The 21,174-nt window shown below is 46.8% G+C and overlaps 1 protein-coding gene across 2 annotated transcripts in view; it reads right to left on the reverse strand.

Annotated features, from left to right (window-relative positions):
• daam1a (dishevelled associated activator of morphogenesis 1a) overlaps positions 1-21,174 on the reverse strand; it is a 69,359-nt gene that overhangs the window by 20,926 nt on the left and 27,259 nt on the right. For both annotated transcript variants that reach the window (XM_066675960.1, XM_066675961.1), the window contains exons 2-11: positions 16,605-16,835; positions 14,039-14,128; positions 8,587-8,658; positions 7,886-7,980; positions 6,585-6,918; positions 5,494-5,604; positions 5,081-5,184; positions 3,888-3,954; positions 3,682-3,799; positions 2,419-2,557 (exon numbers count right to left, since the gene is read on the reverse strand). In XM_066675960.1, the coding sequence (XP_066532057.1) occupies positions 2,419-2,557; positions 3,682-3,799; positions 3,888-3,954; positions 5,081-5,184; positions 5,494-5,604; positions 6,585-6,918; positions 7,886-7,980; positions 8,587-8,658; positions 14,039-14,128; positions 16,605-16,790 (1,316 nt within the window). In that variant the 5' untranslated portion in view covers positions 16,791-16,835. The remainder of the gene's footprint in view (positions 1-2,418; positions 2,558-3,681; positions 3,800-3,887; positions 3,955-5,080; positions 5,185-5,493; positions 5,605-6,584; positions 6,919-7,885; positions 7,981-8,586; positions 8,659-14,038; positions 14,129-16,604; positions 16,836-21,174) is intronic.

Genomic DNA, 21,174 nt, shown 5'->3' on the forward strand with positions numbered 1-21,174 from the left:
ATTCACTGTTATGTGGTAGTGTCCGTAAGCATAGCGCACAATTTTCAGTGCGCTCAAACAGTCCCATAATGCACCGCAGAAGGCAGTGTAGGACCCATGAACGGTGGCTGATTTTAGTGGATCACCATAAAGGCACTGTTTGGTAAAAACCAATGAGGCAGCGTCTGAAACTGTTTTATAAAGACTTTTATATAGACTTCAGTTCTTTATAATAGTGCAGTGTATAGTGAGGAATAAAGGGAATAGTGAATAGAGAGCCATTTCACAGACAGAGATCTTTATGTGAAACGACTGAAAGAAGACAACATCAAACTGGACCTCAACATTAAACACCTTTAACAAAGAGTTCAGAGGCTATTTCTGTTATATTTATGTGTGAATAAAAAGATTTAAAAACATAGTTGAGCCCTAAATTAAACATAGATCATAAACACAGTCGACTGACACCTGAACTGTGTTCCGTGTTTATATCTGACTTTACATTACACTCTACAACAGTCACTTGGAGGTGTTTCTGCAAATAATTAAAGCATCTCCCTGTGACAGGGTGAGTGTGTGAGTGACTGGGTGAGTGTGTGAAACTGTCCACAGGTGTGTGTGTGAGTGACTGGGTGAGTGGGTGAGTGACTGGGTGAGGGTATGAGTGGGTGACTGGGTGAGTGCGTGAGTGACTGGGTGAGTGTGTGAAACTGTCCACAGGTGTGTGTGTGTGAGTGACTGGGTGAGTGGGTGAGTGACTGGGTGAGGGTATGAGTGGGTGTGTGAGTGAGTGACTGGGTGAGTGCGTGAGTGACTGGGTGAGTGCGTGAAACTGTCCACAGGTGTGTGTGTGTGAGTGACTGGGTGAGGGTATGAGTGTGTGAGTGAGTGCGTGAGTGAGTGGGTGAGTGACTGGGTGAGTGTGTGAGTGAGTGGGTGAGTGTGTGAGTGAGTGTGTGAAACTGTCCACAGGTGTGTGTGTGAGTGACTGGGTGAGTGGGTGAGTGACTGGGTGAGTGTGTGAGTGACTGGGTGAGTGTGTGAAACTGTCCACAGGTGTGTGTGTGAGTGACTGGGTGAGTGGGTGAGTGACTGGGTGAGGGTATGAGTGGGTGTGTGAGTGAGTGACTGGGTGAGTGCGTGAGTGACTGGGTGAGTGCGTGAAACTGTCCACAGGTGTGTGTGTGTGAGTGACTGGGTGAGGGTATGAGTGTGTGAGTGAGTGCATGAGTGAGTGGGTGAGTGACTGGGTGAGTGTGTGAGTGAGTGGGTGAGTGACTGGGTGAGTGTGTGAAACTGTCCACAGGTGTGTGTGTGAGTGACTGGGTGAGTGGGTGAGTGACTGGGTGAGGGTATGAGTGGGTGACTGGGTGAGTGTGTGAAACTGTCCACAGGTGTGTGTGTGTGAGTGACTGGGTGAGGGTATGAGTGGGTGTGTGAGTGAGTGACTGGGTGAGTGCGTGAGTGACTGGGTGAGTGCGTGAAACTGTCCACAGGTGTGTGTGTGTGAGTGACTGGGTGAGGGTATGAGTGTGTGAGTGAGTGCGTGAGTGAGTGGGTGAGTGACTGGGTGAGTGTGTGAAACTGTCCACAGGTGTGTGTGTGAGTGACTGGGTGAGTGGGTGAGTGACTGGGTGAGGGTATGAGTGTGTGAGTGAGTGCGTGAGTGAGTGGGTGAGTGACTGGGTGAGTGTGTGAAACTGTCCACAGGTGTGTGTGTGAGTGACTGGGTGAGTGGGTGAGTGACTGGGTGAGGGTATGAGTGGGTGACTGGGTGAGTGCGTGAGTGACTGGGTGAGTGTGTGAAACTGTCCACAGGTGTGTGTGTGTGAGTGACTGGGTGAGTGGGTGAGTGACTGGGTGAGGGTATGAGTGGGTGTGTGAGTGAGTGACTGGGTGAGTGCGTGAGTGACTGGGTGAGTGCGTGAAACTGTCCACAGGTGTGTGTGTGTGAGTGACTGGGTGAGGGTATGAGTGTGTGAGTGAGTGCGTGAGTGAGTGGGTGAGTGACTGGGTGAGTGTGTGAAACTGTCCACAGGTGTGTGTGTGTGAGTGACTGGGTGAGTGGGTGAGTGACTGGGTGAGGGTATGAGTGGGTGTGTGAGTGAGTGACTGGGTGAGTGCGTGAGTGACTGGGTGAGTGCGTGAAACTGTCCACAGGTGTGTGTGTGAGTGACTGGGTGAGGGTATGAGTGTGTGAGTGAGTGCGTGAGTGAGTGGGTGAGTGACTGGGTGAGTGTGTGAGTGAGTGCGTGAGTGAGTGGGTGATGTGTGAAACTGTCCACAGGTGTGTGTGTGTGTGTGTGTGTGTGTGTGTGTCTGAGTGTAACACACCCACCCACACAGACAGTGACCTAAGGAGAGACTTTAACCCCAGCCCCACGTCCATCACGCCGCCAGATCCTAAAGAAGTCGATACTGAATAATAACGTCACTCACATCCGCACCACGTTCTTCACGTTGAAGTTCTCCAGTGGCGCCACATCAGGGTCATGACCTTTGTCGTTCTGGAGGACGATCTGCTGCACGATTCGGTCAAGGAGGAGCCAGTACTGCACCGTGTTCCCACTTCTCTTATCTGAAGACACACACGCACACACACACGCACACACACACACACAACAAAGCATGATGAAAACATACAGAAGATATCCTCTGATAATTCTAATTCAGATTTATTTGGCCCTGTCCCCAAACGACTCTGGTTCAGTGACTCATTAAAAGTAAGTGCCTTGAACACATCACTAACTGAACGCAGGACAACTTTCTGCAGCTGAATAAAGACAAAACAGAGATTATTCTCTTTGGGAACAGCAGTGAGACACAGATTGGCTGCGTATCTGGACTCAAGGGCCCCTCAAATCTAAAGAACTGGCTCTGACCCTTGGAGTATTAATGGACTCAGATCAGTTTTAGTCTCATATTAAAGCAGTTACTAGATCAGTATTTTTCTTAAGAACATCAGTAGATCAGAGGTTTTCAGACTAAACCAGAGCTGGAGAAACTGATCCATGCCTTTATTTCTAGCAGTGATTGATTACTGTGATGGTCTCTGAGCTGGACGTCCACAGAAGACCATTAAACAGCTTCAGCTTCAGATCCTTCCACTGGAGACCAGTCTGTTACAGAGTAGACTTTAACACAGTGTTGTTACTGGTTATAAATGTCTTAATGGGGTAGGAGCAGTGTATTTATCAGATCTGCTGCAGAGATATGAGCCGAGCAGAGCTCTCAGTTCTTTAGGAACTAGACTTAGTCCTGCCTCAGGTCAAAACTAAACACGGAGAAGCAGCGTTTAACTCCGGCGCCGCTCTGAACCAGAACCAGACCGAGAACATTAAAACAGCCCTGAGTTTAGACACTTTTAAATCAAGACTGAAACATTCCTGTTTGAGCTTTAAAACACTCCTCACATCGTATTCTGTAACAGGCTTCAGTTCTTATTCTTTTATTGTATCCTTTTAGTTGTTTTAAATGACTTTAATGATTTTTATTCTTGCTCTTGATTTAACTGTTCTATACCGTTTCTTTTGACTCTGTGAAGCACTTTGAACTGCCCCTGTGTTTGAGAAGTGCTCTAATAATAAACCGGTGTTATTACTGCTAACTCCTCCATGGTGTGTACTCTCTCGTTAGCAGCAAACAGAACTACAGTAAACACAGCGCCCAGAGGACGGAGCTCAGTCTAAAGGCAGGACTCACAGGGCATATGGAGGCAGTGCTGTAGGATGGAGATAAAGTGCGGGAAGGCGTCCGTGTGGTTGATTCTCTTTCGGATGAGTTCAAACACCTGACTGGCGCTTTTCGTGTCGATATGAACCTGAACAGAAGAGAAACATTAGACCGTGAGGTCGGATCAGCAGTGAACCGAAGGAAAACGAGACACTGTTGTTATTAAGACGACGTACGTTTTCGAAGCGTTTGGCCAACGCCAGCTCATCTTCATTCCTCAGCATTTCAAAGTAGTCCAAATGTCTAGAAAAATAATTCACCATTTAATCAATGACCACCAGACAGACACACATTTATAAATATAGAACGAGTATTTATTATTATTTTAATTTCTTAAATTTCACAGCTGTATATTTTAATATCTTATATATTCACTGTATTCAGATTTATAAATAATTGTGTCCAAAACATGGACCTCTAAAGTGTTTTTCGTTATTTATTTATTTATCTATTAAAATAAAACCACAATAATGGAGATACATGGTTTGAACACAATATTGTGTTATATATATATATGTTACATATAATATACCACATAGTGTGTGGTGTCTGTGTATGTGTGGTGCAAGTGAGTGTGGTGCGTGTGTGTGTGTGTGTGTGTGTGTGTTGTGTACGTGTGTGTGGGTGTGTGTGTGGGTGTGTGTGTGTGGGTGTGTGTGTGTATGTGGTGTGTGTGTGTGTGGTGTGTGTGTGTAAGTGTGTGTGAAGTGCGTGTGTGTATGTGTTGCGTACGTGTGTGTGGGTGTGTGTGTGTGTGTGTGTGTAGTGCGTGTGTGTGTGTGTGTGTGTGTGTATGTGGTGTGTGTGTGTGGTGTCTGTGTATGTGTGCGTATGTGTTGCATACGTGTGTGTGTGTGTGTGTGTGTGTGTGTAGTGCGTGTGTGTGTGGTGTCTGTGTATGTGTGCAGTGTGTGTTGCGTACGTGTGTGTGGGTGTGTGTGTGTGTGTAACCTAGTTTGTGTGAAACCTAGTGTGTGTGTGTGGTGTGTGTGTGTGTATGTGTGTGTGTGTGTGTGTGTAGTGTGTGTGTGTGTGGTGTGTGTGTGTGTATGTGTGTGTGTGTGTATAGTGTGTGTGTGTGTAGTGTGTGTGTGTGTATGTATGTGGTGTGTGTGTGTAGTGCGTGTGTGTGTATGTGTGTGTGTGTGTGTAGTGCGTGTGTGTGTAGTGCGTGTGTGTGGTGTGTGTGTGTATGTGTATGTGTATGTGGTGTGTGTGTGTGTGTGTGTGTAGTGTGTGTGTGTGTGTATGTATGTGTATGTGGTGTGTGTGTATGTGTATGTGGTGTGTGTGTGTGTGTGTTCTCAGAATCCTAGGTCTTCAGAATGCTTTATACACATTACAGTGTATCAGAACCTGCAGCACTCACCGGTCCAGTGTGGAGTTCTCGTGCGTCCGTAACTTGTCGATGACCGGTTGAATGCCCAGCATCAGGAACTCGTATCGTAAGTGAATTCTGAAATCTAGACTCGTCTGCAGGGGAAACAACAGCTCAGTAAAAAAAAAACATTTACTCAGCTTTACTTTGCCACAAATTCAAGACAAGTTTGGAGTCCGAAGACTTTGTAATGGACTTTATTTGGTTCTTAAACACTCTGTGGAGCTCCAGTGCTCGAGAGAAGACAGGCTCCTCAGTCCACGCTCTTTCATCGTAAAAGGTGACCGCAGGCCCATGTGCAGCAGGGGTTTCCTCTAGTTTTCATGTGAGATGTGTGTGTAATATTAATATTTCTATGTGCAATAACAAAGGAAGTGTGAGAGGAACCAGAGCTGGGGTCTCACCTCTCCTGCCCCCTGACTCAGCACAGCGTTGATGAAGGACATTATGGCCGTCTTCACGTTCACCTCGTCCCTGTAGCGCCCCGTGCTTCTGTCCAGGTCGTTCATTAGAGTCTACAACAACAAAGAGAACAGGAGGAGGACTGTGTTAAACAATGATGTTCCCTGAGGGCTGTGTTTTCCCCCCAGTATTAAGTCGGGGGCGGGGGGGGAGGTTAAAAGCTGCCATTGATTATTTCTAGAGAAGAGACGCTGTCTTTATTTCTGAGGCAAATCAAAATCTTCAAAAGTAACAAGTTTTGTGACTGTTTTAAAACCACGGGAAAGGGTCTCTGCAGTGCGTCAGGTGACAATACGGAAAGCAGCAGTGCTCAAAAATCCTTTTTCTTTGAACAGCAGTGATACAGCACCACTCAGAGGTTTGGACACGCCCACTCAGGGAGGGGTTCCTGTTTTTGGGCCGTTCTCCACATGTTGTGAATGTACAGAACCAGTCAAAAGTTTGGACATCTTCTCATTCAATAGTTTGTCTTTGTTTTTTTATTATTTTCTCTGTTGTAAATGAATGTGGAGGACATTAAAACTATGAAGGAACACATATGGAGTGATGTAGTGAACAGAGAAGTGTTAAAGAAAGCAGACTATGTTTTATACTTTAGACTCTTCACAGTAGCCCCCTGTCGCTTTGACGACAGCTTCACACACTCTCTCCGTTCTCTCAGTCGGCTTCATGAGGTCGTCACCTGGAACGGTTTTCAGTGAACAGCTGTGGCCTCGTCGAGAGTTAATCTGTAGAACCGCTCTCTTCTGAATGTGTCTGAGACTGTAACTGGGGCTGTGCAGAGGTAGAGGCTGGTACACAGCTCTATACAGTGACTAGCTCTACTCCACCAATCACTGATGGTGAGGTGTGTCCAAACTTTCGATGAGTACTGTATCTGTTTGGTGTGTACCCGAATGACACTAAAATCTAAGTAGAATTTGAACTCTAGGAGGTTTTCTCAGAGCAGTAATAAAAGCATGAGATTAACCCATGACCCTCTGGCAGTTTGATCTCATTCGAACAGGGCTTAAGGTAGTGTCCCATTTCCCACCTGAAATCTCGTCCTCTCACTGGCATGTTTCTGGTAATGAAGCATGGCTTCCAGAACTTTCTTGTGGCCCCCAGGCACCAGACACACAGCCCCCAGGATCTCCAGCACGGCCACTTTGGTTTTGATGTTTTCCGTGGCCAGGCTCTGGGCGATGATGTTGATGCTCTCGGAGTGAGCGAGGACATGAGCCCGACCCTGAGAGTTGTTCATCAGAGCTTTGATGCAGCCGATCAGAGAGGTGTGGATCTGAGACTCTGTCGTCTCGTAGTCCATGTTCTTCAGGAAGTTCAGGACACACGTCAGACCGTCCTGGTCGATGAAACGGGTCACAAAGCTGCAGAGGAAAGGGGAGGAGAGAGAATGAACCCAGGATTAAACTCTATTCGAATGGGATTAATGTTGTTATTAACTTTTCATTGATTATAGTCCTGTCTGAATGCAGTGTCGGGCGGCACAGTGGAGCAGCAGGTAGTGTCTCTGTCACAGCTCCAGGGTCCTGGAGGTTGTGGGTTCGCGTCCGCTCCGGGTGACTGTCTGTGAGGAGTGTGGTGTGTTCTCCCTGTGTCTGCGTGGGTTTTCTCCAGGTGACTGTCAGTGATGAGTGTGGTGTGTTCTCTCTGTGTCTGCGTGGGTTTCCTCCGGGTGACTGTCTGTGTGGAGTGTGGTGTGTTCTCCCTGTGTCTGCGTGGGTTTCCTCCGGGTGACTGTCTGTGTGGAGTGTGGTGTATTCTCTCTGTGTCTGCGTGGGTTTCCTCCGGGTGACTGTCTGTGAGGAGTGTGGTGTGTTCTCCCTGTGTCTGCGTGGGTTTCCTCCGGGTGACTGTCTGTGAGGAGTGTGGTGTGTTCTCTCTGTGTCTGCGTGGGTTTCCTCCAGGTGACTGTCAGTGATGAGTGTGGTGTGTTCTCTCTGTGTCTGCGTGGGTTTCCTCCAGGTGACTGTCAGTGATGAGTGTGGTGTGTTCTCCCTGTGTCTGCGTGTGAATTAATGCAGTGCCAGTCATTTTTACAGAGTACTATGGAACTTCAGTGATATTTATGGCGAGTGGATTACTTTTAACTTGAGAACAACAGCGCCCCCAAGCCCCTCCTTGATGGCAGTGACCGTCAGTTCTTACTGAAGAGGCCAGGTATGGTTTAGTAGAGTAAGGATCACGGACTGATGTCTCAATCTGCAACACAGCTTTTTTTATAGCACCCACTAACTGCAGGAACCTTTAATGATGCACAGTCTGTAAAAATTAGTGACACAATGCAACCACTGAGATGGACAGGTCCATAAGGCGCTGACCCCATGTCTTTACCTCATAGGCTGCGTTCTTAAGGCAGTCTTCAAACTTTCTATCGTCTTGTTCCTCTCCTCCTCATCCTCCTTTTCCAGGGCCAGCACCGTGGTTCTCTGTGGAGGAGGGGTGTACACAGTGAGAGATGGTTAATAAATAAATAAATAAACAAATCATTTTATCATCTACTTTGGTCTGGACCCAGGAAACCCAACAACAAGCACATTCTAATGGCCAAATGTTTGTGGACAATAAATTCAGCTGTTTAAAAGGATGTGTACCATCACACAGTGAGTTTAATCTCTACAGAGAATCAAGAAAAAACATGGGATACACCACCCGGAACCTTTAGGATGAGCTGGAGCGGATTGGTGATCCACAACTGAGACTCTTCCCACATGAGTTCGGGCCTCATGGAGGTTCTTGTGGCTGAACGTCATCAAACCCTTACAAATACGTCCTAACATCTATTTTTAAGCCTCCACAGAAACATACGGAAGAAGAGCGACATATTCCTGATGAATACCCTTCATTTCAGATGAAGATATTGAAATTTCCACAAACCACATGATTGGTGTTTCTAATAAAGTGGCCAGTCGATGTTTCTAATGAAGTAACACACATGCGTTTACTGTGATATAATGTCCACGTCTGAGATCTACATTTATCGTTTCTAACATCAGCGTCCTCTAATCAGTTCAAGGTTGTGACGGTGCCCTTACAGCAGCCATGGAGTTGATCTGGTCGATGTAGTACTCGGGCCAGCTCGTCGCTCCTTTAGTCTCCTCCTGATCCTGCACATCAACAACATACAGACATTTGTTTAGACACACACTTCCCTGGGGTGGCTTTAAGTGCCGAAAAATAAACCAGTGATTAGAGGCAGTGAAAACACAGAATCCTGGAGCAGCGGTTTCACACACTCACCAAGTCACTCACACAGACATACACACACTTGTGGACATGTGTTTGGACTGTGAGAAGAAAGCAGAGCCCAAGGAAGAAGCCCACACAGACACAGGGAGAACACACCACACTCCTCACAGACAGTCACCCGGAGGAAACCCACGCAGACACAGGGAGAACACACCACACTCCTCACAGACAGTCACCCGGAGGAAACCCACGCAGACACAGGGAGAACACACCACACTCCTCACAGACAGTCACCCGGAGGAAACCCACGCAGACACAGAGAACACACTACACTCCTCACAGACAGTCACCCGGAAGAAAACCCACGCAGACACAGGGAGAACACACCACACTCCTCCCAGTGGCCCGAGGTAGGTATTGAACCCATAGATGTATAAACATTGACAGTGTGTTTGCTTTGGTGTGAAAAGCTACAGTTCTGAGAAACTGACAAAATCAGAAATGTTTACAGTGGTGGTGAATGGAACCAGACGTCTGCAGAGCTTCACTGCTTTAAAAGCTCCCTCAAAGGAGGCTATTCCTGCTGGGCAGGTACATGTAGGACACTGTGAGGCCAAAGAAATCTTCATCAACATCACTCCATACAAACCTTTGTTTGCAGATGGAGGGGGAATAAAATGCTGGGGGTGTGCTGTAGATGACGAGACGCCTGGTTCCATTCACCGCCAAAGTTTCTCTACAATCGAGGACTTCACAACAGAACACTCCCCATCACCACTGCTTACGGCTCAGACTCTGCATCGGGCAGAAATCTGGAAAATGTAGTGGAGTTCCCCTTTAACACTGCAGCTCACACATGCTTGGATCCGAATGTGGAATTTATGTGAGTTTCCGAATGTTCTTGTGTCTGACTCTAATCCAGGAAAGAAGTTTTAAAAATCTATAAGCCATGAGTCTAACAACTGATTCCTCAAAACGGCGGAGTGAGGTTAGCTTTAACCTCCATAACATACATCTGCTGCCTCACTCTGCACAAGGCTGGCCGTGTGTGTGTGTGTGTGTGTGTGTGTGTGTGTCCAGAAGTCTAAACCACTAATGAGCACCACAGGAACAGACTTCACCATAAGCCTCCAGGAATGTCTTTAACAAGTGCGCCTTTTGTTTTACAGCAGTGTCCGGATTATGCAATTTATCAAAACTATTTTGGCCCCCAGGGTCCACTCAAAGCCCAGGAGGCTGACAGGAGAAACATAAAAACTATACACTCACACACTGACCGCTCACTCTCTGGTCAACACAGATCCGTCATCTCCCCTCAGGAGTCCAGGGTGAATCGGCTGGACGCAGTGGACTCTAACTGACTCACAACTCGACTCTGATTCATCGGCCACTTTGTCTTTAACTGATCTGTTGCATAATTTTGTCTCGTTTACAGCTGATTTACAGTTTTGATTCATCCTCAGTTGACACACAACTAGACACAGACTTATTTTTAAGCGATTCTTGGTTCATATGAATCACTGACTCGCACAGACTTGTTCTTAACTGATTCAACACCTGACTCAATCTCATCTGTAACTGACTCATAATTAAACAGGGATTCTTGGGTCGTCCTACAATTCTTATAGCACTCAAACAATCCCACAATGCACCACATTATATAGTTTCAGCCAATGTACATAAATGAATTGAGGATACCCATAATTCACTGGGTTCTTAAAACTTGCATGAGTTACTGTCTGAAACCCTTCACTACCCTCAGAGATAAAGTTCTCTATAATGTAATGTGGGGAACAGTGAGGGAGCGATTTTAAACACAGCTAAGTTCTCATCTTTAAATGATTCTTAGTTCAGATGAATCATAAGTGACTCATAGAAAGTAACGGATTTACAACTTGACACTGACTCACCTGTAATTGACTCTCAACTCAACTCTAACTGATTCACAACCTCACACAGACTCATACTTAATGAACTTAATGAAACAACTAAACACAGACAAATGACTCTCAATTCATTCTTCATAAATGACTCAATGCTAAACTTCAACGACCCTCACCTGACCCTAGACTCATTTTTAACTGACACTAGACTCTGAGTCTGCATTTTCTGACTCTCCGCACAGACTCGCCCTTCCCCGACTCTCCGCACAGACTCGCCCTTCCCCGACTCTCCGCACAGACTCGCCCTTCCCCGACTCTCCGCACAGACTCGCCCTTCCCCGACTCTCCGCACAGACTCGCCCTTCCCCGACTCTCCGCACAGACTCGCCCTTCCCCGACTCTCCGCACAGACTCGCCCTTCCCCGACTCTCCGCACAGACTCGCCCTTCCCCGACTCTCCGCACAGACTCGCCCTTCCCCGACTCTCCGCACAGACTCGCCCTTCCCCGACTCTCCGCACAGACTCGCCCTTCCCCGACTCTCCGCACAGACTCGCCCTTCCCCGACTCTCCGCACAGACTCGCCCTTCGCCGACTCTCCGCACAGACTCGCCCTTCGCCGACTCTCCGCACAGACTCGCCCTTCGCCGACTCTCCGCACAGACTCGCCCTTCCCTGACTCTCCGCACAGACTCGCCCTTCCCTGACTCTCCGCACAGACACGCCCTTCCCTGACTCTCCACACAGACTCGCCCTTCCCTGACTCTCCGCACAGACTCGCCCTTCCCTGACTCTCTCCGCACAGACTCAACAGGAGACTCAGAGCAGTATGTTGTGAAAGTCATATATATAAAGAGTAAACCAGCTCCAGTGATAAACTAAAGACTAAAGCGTCAGAACCCAGACACGTCTCTCCTGATGGGCCACATCTGGAGTGAGGTGGGAGAATGTATGTTACCTGTTGCCATAAGGACGCAGAGTTTCAGATGCTAGGTATAAAATATTAATGTCTGAGAGCTTGTGCTGATGAAAGCGTCTCCTCTGTAGGCTGCGTTACTCTACTGCTCTGATACAGACAGACTGATGGAGACTGATACAGGGACAGTGTTTTTGTTATGGAGCTGGTGTCTGGGAGCGGACCTTCTTCTGGTTCCAAACACAACACCTTCTGAGGTATGAAGCGGGTTCTCTGTGGGTTCTGCTCATTTTCTTGCATCTGTTAGTAATCTGGGAGTAATCTAACAGAGTGGAGCTGATTAGGCACGTGCCTATATTCATTCTCTCTCTCTCTCTCTCTCTCTCTCTCTCTCTAATACAGTTATAAATTGCAGACACTCCTTTTGCTGCAATAAAAATGAATGCATCCAAATGAATAATGGCATTGCTTTCACCCTTGGGTTTAAACCCATTAAAGTAATAATCAGCTTTCTGCTTTTTTATCTGCTCTTACCTTTTAAGCAGACAACATGAAGGAATCACTTGTAAAATGTATGTGCGCATTTTGTGCATCTGAAGTCCACCAAAACACACACTGTGAAACAAGACCCAAGACTGGACCCGTGTTTATGTGAGAGCACAAAGACGAGGTTAAACTCAGCAAAACAGACACAACGAGCGCGGAGAAATAAGAACACTGAGTAAAAACGGAGAAGAAAGAGAACAGAGTGAAAACGGCTAAAAACCAGAGCTTCTGCTCCTCGCTCCTCACTGCTGTGCGCTCGGGGTCGGGGTGAACAGCGAGCGGCTCATTATCATTTAAAGGAACAGGTGCTGAAAGCGGGCGTTCTGAACAGGGGCTGTTTACACAGGGGGAGAACACTGCTGTGGGGCTCGTGGGGTTTGGACCAAAGCAGGTCACAGACGTAGCCAAGGGTTAGGGACCAGGCTTGGTACCAGAGGGTTGCCGGTTTGATCCCCAGGACCGGCAGGAACATTCATGGCTGAAGTGCACTGAACCCCCGAATGCTCCCCAGGCTCAGGGATGACTGCCCACCACTCTGAGTGTGTATATACAGTCCCTAGTGCACTAGTGTGTGTGTGTGTGTGATGGATTAAAAGACACATTTCAGAGTTATGTTGTACAATGACAAATGACTGCATGATATCGTTATCACTACTATTATTATTATTATTATTATTATTATTATGTTTCATTAAGAAGACTATGGTAACTGTGTGATGGACTGGTGTCTGTGGAGGGTGTGGTATTGTATTGCACTAAAGGAGTCAGCTTTGGCCCCACCATGACCCTGAACAGAATGAAGTGGTTACAGAAGATGACTGAATGAATGAATGAATGTCTGGGAACTGGGAGAATAAGCCCTTGATTACATTTTTGATATTACCATCTCCCATTTCTTTTTACCCATTGTCCATCATTAGCAGTGTCTCTTATGACTTTAAGCTCCCTTCCCTCGGTGTGGTTTGACACCACAGAGCAGACTAAGCCCTGACTCCCTCAGCAGGAGGCTCCCAGTGAGGCTGGGGGCACTGTGTGTGTTCGGGGGCCACTCAGACGGGAAGAATCACAGGTGCTGATAATCATCGAGAGAATCTGGCAAAAAACTTGATGTTAAACAAAATAAAAAGAGAAGTGCCATCACATTATGTTCGTATAAGACAGTAGCTGAGAGAGAGGGGGCCTCCTGCTTCTCATCAGGGCTTTCTTTGGCAGAAACGAAAAAAGGACATAAGCATAACACTCTCTTTCTCTCTCTCTTTCTTTCAGACGCAATACATCACTTTTACCCTTTGTTCCTTGTGTCTTCTAATCTCTCATTGTCTTATTCTCTTGCAGTAGACTGCACTCCTCCTTCTTTCTTTTGACTCTCCCCATTCATCTCTTAGTCTAACTCTTCTTAATGACATTTTTAATCTCTCTCTCTCTGTGTCTGTCTCCCTCTCTCTCTGTGTGTGTGTCTCTTTCTCTGTGTCTCTCCCTCTTTCTGTCTCTCTCTTTCTCTCTGTCTGTCTCTCTGTGTCTCTCTCTCCCTCTCTGTCTCTCTCTTTCTCTGTGTGTGTGTCTCTCTCTTTCTGTCTCTGTGTCTCTCTCTCTGTCTCTCCCTCTTTCTGTCTCTCTCTTTCTCTCTGTCTGTCTCTCTGTGTCTCTCTCTCCCTCTCTGTCTCTCTCTTTCTCTGTGTGTGTGTCTCTCTCTTTCTGTCTCTGTGTCTCTCTCTCTGTCTCTCCCTCTTTCTGTCTCTCTCTTTCTCTCTGTCTGTCTCTCTGTGTCTCTCTCTCCCTCTCTGTCTCTCTCTTTCTCTTTCTCTGTGTGTGTGTCTCTCTCTTTCTGTCTCTGTGTCTCTCTCTCTCTCTCTCTCTCTATCTCTTTCTCTGTGTGTGTCTCTCTCTCTCTCTCTCTCTCTCTCTCTCTCTCTCTCTCTCTCTCTCTCGTGCTGTGTTTCTCTGTGGGTCTCACCTTCTTCTTGCTGCAAAAGATCTGCCACTTCTTCTCGGCCGGCAGAGCGAACATGGCCTCTCTGTGTTTATCTGTGAGGTCCAGCTCATCCTGAAACAGGAAAACACAAAGTCTGCATCATTTCAAACAAATGAGGCTCTAATTCCACTGATATCCCCCAGACACTTCATCAGAGGGCCACATTAATGAAGTCAAAAAAGAAACAGTAGCTTAATAAAAGTCTCCAATCTCTGTCCTTCAGTCTTTCGCTTTCTTACACTCTCTCTCTCTCTCTCTCTCTATTTCTCTCTCTCTCACACACACACACACATACACAAACACACCTCTGATTCTGATCCTTTCTCTCTTTCTTTCCTCCTATTTTTCTCTCTTCCGCTCCATCTTTTATTAAAGATGAACACACATTTCACATCACTTCGGAATAATGGATATTAACTTTACTAAGCAAACACAATATAAAAGAATCACTCGTTCAGTGAATGTGCGCATTGTGAGCATCTGGAGCCCACCAACCCACACACTGTGAAACAAGACCCCAGTCAGTTCTCTGTGCGCTGCCTGAGTCAGAATCACGGGATGAAGCGAGTCGTTCTGATTCTGACGTTAAGGGCAGAGACTTTAGAATGGCCCCGCCCCCTCGTCGGAGTCTGTCCAATCACAGCGCTGGACCCGTGTTTATGTGAGAGACGAGGTTAAACTCAGCGAAACAGACACAACGAGCGCGGGGAAATAAGAGCACTGAGCAAAAACGGAGAAGAAAGAGAACAGAGTGAAAACGGCTAAAAACCAGAGCTTCTGCTCCTCGCTCCTCACTGCTGTGCGCTCGGGGTCGGGGTGAACAGCGAGCGGCTCATTATCATTTAAAGGAGTGTTTAGACCATTCCTTTAAAGCAACACAAGGTAGCATTTTCACCTTAAAATTACAGCTTCAAAATCACTGTGATGCTGCACTGAGCTGTAACAGGGAGAACATGGCCTCTGTCGTTGCTACTCCAGGCTCAGCACTGCAGAAACTGCACTATGTAACTTTTAGAGGAGGGTAGGAAACCACCCCCACACACTTCCCAGTCAACTTTGATCTATCAGGACAGTGCTGTAATAATTCATTACACTGGAGCGCAAGAGCAAAAATACCAAATCTTACCTAGTGTTGCTTTAAAAGGGCAATCAGCAACTTTCTCCTATGACTGAATATTCTTCACATTGTTACACTGACACCTAGTGTCCTGGATGTATCAGAGATTCTGTATTACACTAGGCTCCAGGTGGGGGACCCACTGCATGGAGCATAAACTGATTCCTGAAAACTACTGTAAATATTATTTGCTAATTGTTAGTGTAAAGAATGACAGACGGCGGCTTTAAAACTCACTGCACCCTCATGAGCTCATTATAAACACATACAGAACAGTGAAGTGTAAGATCCCATGCCCCGTGGAGCATTTTTTAACCTGAGGCTTGTTTCATTAGAGCACCTCGCCTTTGTTTACTGGACACAGACGCTTGGTTTCCATAACAGTGTTAAAGAGCGGCGAGTACAGACAGATTCACTTTCAAACTGGCAGAGCTCCAAATCTCTATCCAGCTTCATTAGGACAGACGTCTACAGACTTATCGCTGCCTGAGCACAGGGAACAGGTAAGTGCTTTTTAAATCAAGTCTAATGACGCACTGCTGAGAGTCTGTCTGCAGCAGCTGGGCTCTTACATGAGAGGCTCTGACGGCCTGGTGTTCATTAGCGTACGTTTCTGTTACAAAGCCAGTTAATCAGATCTTAACAGCTGTAGTTCGGCACTTTCTCTAAATCTATGCCTCCACAAGGACACACTATACGTCCAAGAGTGTCCCAATAGCTACTTTAATGCTTACCCTGTGTGGACCCCGTTAAACACAGTCTGTGTAACAGACGTTCATGACATAAACCAGGCTTCTCCACAAATGGGTGTAGAGTTAGAGATGTGTTCAGTGTCTATCATGGAACAGAGGATTATACAGCACCCAGCGCTGTTCTCTGGGGTGAGGGAGCTCCAGCCTGAGGGATGTGCTGGATAGTAATGTACGGGATAAGAGGAGTAAAGGAGGGAGGGATGAGGGAGAGAGGAGTAAAGGAGGGAGGGGTGAGGGAGAGAGGAGTAAAGGAGAGAGGGGTGAGGGAGAGAGGAGTAAAGGAGGGAGGGGTGAGGGAGAGAGGAGTAAAGGAGGGAGGGGTGAGGAAGAGAGCGGAGTGAAGGAGGGAGGGATGAGGGAGAGAGGAGTAAAGGAGGGAGGGGTGAGGGAGAGAGGAGTAAAGGAGAGAGGGGTGAGGGAGAGAGGAGTAAAGGAGGGAGGGGTGAGGGAGAGAGGAGTAAAGGAGGGAGGGATGAGGAAGAGAGCGGAGTAAAAGGAGGGAGGGATGAGGAAGAGAGCGGAGTAAAAGGAGGGAGGGATGAGGGAGAGAGGAGTGAAGGAGGGAGGGATGAGTGAGAGAGGAGTAAAGGAGAGAGGGGTGAGGGAGAGAGGAGTAAAGGAGAGAGGGATGAGGGAGAGAGGAGTAAAGGAGAGAGGGATGAAGGAGAGATGTACACACCACCAGTTCTGAGAACATGACGTCAAGCTCCTCGGTGGGGGGCATGGGGAGATTGGGCTCCAGGGTCTGAAGAGTGAAGCTGCTGCCCTCCCTCAGACGATACGTGATCTCCGGGTGATCGCTGCTCTTCATGCAGCAGAAAATAAACGCCAGACCCCGGCCTCCACGCTTCCGAGGGGCCATCATCTCTACCTCAGCACAGAGTTATCACCAGGGGAACTTCACTTCAACCTGAGAGAGAGAGAGAGAGAGAGAGATTTCAGTTAGCACATGACTCCACTAATGCTCCTGTGGCTGCCATCAAATCCTCACAGCAATGTATTGACCAGAGAACACACTGTGACTGCACAAAAACAACAAACTGCTGATTCATTGCAGCACAAACACAGTCTGAAAATATGTTTCACACAGAGAGACATGGACTGAAATGCACAGAAAACACCAGAAGCACAGGATGGACAGATGTTTCCTTTAGAAATGATCTGGGATTGCAGAGTGTGTGTGGTGTGTGTGTGTGTGTGTGTGTGTGTGTGTGTGTGTGTGTGTTGGTTTATGTGAAATGTCAGAACAACAAAAAAAAACATGATGATTTTTTTAAACATTTTTATTCCAAGTATTATGCTTTTATTACAAAAACTCACCCAGTCACACACTCACCCAGTCACTCACACACTCACAAACCTAGTCACTCAGCCACCGACCCAGTCACTCACACACTCACCCAGTCATACACACTCACCCTGTCACTCACACACTCACAAACCTAGTCACTCAGCCACCGACCCAGTCACTCACACACTCACCCAGTCATACACACTCACCCTGTCACTCACACACTCACAAACCTAGTCACTCAGCCACCGACCCAGTCACTCACACACTCACCCAGTCATACACACTCACCCTGTCACTCACACACTCCCAAACCTAGTCACTCACACTCACCCAGTCCCTCACACTCTTACCCAGTCACTTACACACCCACCTAGTCACTCAGCCACTTACCCAGTCATAGACACAGAGTCACTCACACACACACACACACCTAGTCATACACACACAGTCAATCACACATTCACCCAGTCACTCACCCAGTCAGTGGCACTCAGACCTGAGGTGGTACAGCGGGGAGTTTAAAGCGGTCTGCCCTCTCTTCCACTTCTAATTTCTCAAATGAGACGTTATCTGTTTTATCTGAAGTCTCAGATCAGAGGTTATTCTCCTGCTGCGTGTTATTTCAGCTCTCGGCGATAAGCACAAACACCTTTCACTTTCTTTAGAAGCAGAAGGAAGTGTTTGAGAAAAGCACCCGTGATTTCCCACACGCATCGTCATCGTAATTAATTAAATTTAACCCCAGAGCAGCTCATGAGCTCAGATCAGAATCTAAAGTTCCACACAGACGTTCTGAGTTATTCAGAGGTCAGTGCATTTAATTACAGACAGTGGTGTGTGTGGGGGGGGGCTGGGAACAGCGTTCTGTGGCAATGTACATTCATTTATTTATATATATACACACACATTTATAAAGCAGAGTGCTCCCACCTGGGAACGACCGTCCACCTGGAGGACTGCATTTGGCACTAGGGATTTACCCAGGATCCACAACTGGGCATACAACCAACCCCCCCCACCCCACCCCACACACACACACATTAGAGAAGCCAATTCAGCTAACCTCCATGTTTCTGAACTGTGGGAGGAAGTGGAGACCCCAGAGGAAACCCACACAGACACAGAGAAAACATGGAAACTCCACCCAGATGGATCCCAGCACTGGGAGGGGAAAGTGCTCAGCACCAAGCCACAAAGTGTGGACCATTTCCAAATTCAAAGAACTCCTGCTTTTGCCCCAACTGCTGCTGTGCCGTGTGTGACGTGTTTAAAACACCCAAATGTTTTTCAGCGTTTGACGAAGGCACTGTTCTGTAGAGGCCCTGCGACAGAGCGGTGGATAAGGTGCGCTGTGCAGGGCAGGGGTTCAGAAGCCAGCTTTCCTGCAGCTGCACAGTCCGAGCTGAAGGTATTAACTTTCTCACTAATGTTTCACAGCTTTCGCATCCGTGAAGCTCAGCGCAGACTTCAGCACACTGCCCCTCTTCTGTTTTCAAAACACACAATCCGGTGCTCACAAACCAGAACCAGACCACGGGTGAATCCCATTTGTTTTTATCCCGACCCCTTGGAGATGAGTTACAGAGTGTAGTGATTAAACGCACCCCCTACGACACGGGACGACCCTTCAGATCCTGATACGTCATCAGAACACAAATAAAACAGAGCAGCGCTTCATTCCCAGGCGACTAGCGCCGCTCTGTAGCAGCTCTGCACCAGTCTGCAGTGATATCAGAGGAGCTTAGTATTAGTGATGATCATCTCAGCTCCAAGTGGCAAGTCGTTCTTACACTTCAGCCCTACCTCATTATCACGACAAGAACTGAGACCCCCACCCCTAGGAAAAACAGAGGGGGGGGGGCTAAGTGGCAGGGGGCAGGCAGTGAAAATGGATTCATAAAGTGATGTTCCTGCACTGCATTCAACACATTATTTTTAAATTGAGCAGAGTCTACATCTGAAGGGGACCGGAGGACACCAAACTTTCACTTTAAAGGAAAACTAGGTAAGATTTGGGTTTTTGGCCCTGGAGCTCCCCCTAGTGTAATAAATTTTTACATCACTGTACTGAAAACAGGGAAGGGAATCGTTTCCTATGTTACATAGTGCAGTTTCTGAAGTGCTGATTCCAGAGTAGCAACAACAGAGGCTCTGTTCTCCCAGTTACAGCTCACTGAAGCATCATAATGATTTTGAAGCTGCAATTTTAAGGTAAAAACATTACATAGTTTTCCTTTAAAAGCTGGAACAAAGGAGTGAACCATTCCTGACCCATGGCCGGAGATCTCACGGGACCTGTCCTCGCTCACATGGCTGGAACAAAACATTTCGCCGGCCAAAAAAATCCCCAAACTCTGACCTAGAGAAGGCCACTGAGAAAACACTGTCCTTCAGCTCAGACACTGGACAGAGGCTTATCACCCAAAACACACAAAAACAATGCCCTAAAGCCTTCAGATCTCTTAACCACAAACAACACACTGAGATAAAACCATGAAGCTGTTTAAGGGACTTTCAATGCCGTGTTCTTTTCTGCAGCCAGCGTTATGCTCATATATGGACATCCAGGCCTAATCTGGTTTCCTCTGTGAGAAAAATGAATCAAGTCCTTTTTTAAAAATCCCTGATATAGCGCCCTATTCACCTTATATTCAGTGACAGCAGGCGAGTCTGTGTGTTTACTTTGTGTTAGAACATCCGGTGAGAGAGTGGACAGATCACACTGTTCAGGGCGGCAGTGGGTCTGGAGTCTACCCGGTGTAATATACTGTATGTACAAAGATACAGTCCTTTCTGGACTCTAAACTCAGAGCATGTTAAAGCTGACAGAGGGCCGCAGTGATGTGGTGGAGGTGGAACTGGCTGCTGCAGAGGATTCCTTACCTGTTAAACTTGCAAGTTTAATTTATCTCTTGTAATAAATGGAGACTGAGGTGTAGTGAGGCTTTAGTGATATAGTGAGGTGACAGTGATAGTGTACTGATGTGTTAGTGATATAGTGAGGTGTTAGTGTAGTGAGGTGTTAGTGATAGTGTAGTGAGGTGACACTAGTAATGTAGTGATACAGTGAGGTGATAAGGAGGTGTTAGTGATAACGTAGTGAGGTGTTAGTGATGGTGTATTGAGGCGTTAGTATAGTGAGTTGATGGTGATAATGTAGTGAGGCTTTAGTGATATAGTGAGGTGACAGTGATAGTGTACTGATGTGTTAGTGATATAGTGAGGTGATAGTGAGGTATTAGTGATAATGTAGTGAGATGTTAGTGTAGTGTAGTGTTAGTGATAGTGTAGTGAGGTGACACTAGTAATGTAGTGATATGTTAGTGATACAGTGAGGTGATAAGGAGGTGTTAGTCATATAGTGAGGTGAGGCGTTAGTGATATTGTGAGATGTTAGTGAAAGTGTAGTGACGTGTTGGTGATATAGTGAGGTGATAGTGTAGTGAGGTGTTAGTGATATGGTGAGGTAAGGTGTTAGTGATAGTGAAGTGAGGTGTTAGTGATATTGTGATATGTTAGTGAAAGTGTAGTGACATGTTAGTGATATAGTGAGGTCATAGTGTAGTGAGGTGAGGTGTTAGTGATATGGTGAGTTCAGTGCTGTGGAGTTTGTTACCGTTACTGTTGAGGAACTACACTCTGGTGGAAGGATTTACTAATTTTATACATATTTTACAGCTCCATTTATTTATTTCATATTTTATTTATTACCCAAACTGTTGTATAAATGCAATGGAACACTCAAGGTTGTGTGTTATTGTGAAATTAGAGCACGGCTCAAAAGGACAACAGCACTCACCTTCAGCTTGTGCTTGCGCCACATCAGAGCTGTGCTGTTATTTCATGATAACACACTCCCTCTCCGGTTCTACTGCTTAATTAAGACACTTCTCAGGTCTAAAACTACATCACACACAGTTAGTGTGGGCTAACATTTTACACACTGCTGTAAAAG

The sequence above is a fragment of the Hoplias malabaricus genome, chromosome 1 (assembly GCF_029633855.1).
Source record: "Hoplias malabaricus isolate fHopMal1 chromosome 1, fHopMal1.hap1, whole genome shotgun sequence".
Taxonomy (NCBI): domain Eukaryota; kingdom Metazoa; phylum Chordata; class Actinopteri; order Characiformes; family Erythrinidae; genus Hoplias; species Hoplias malabaricus.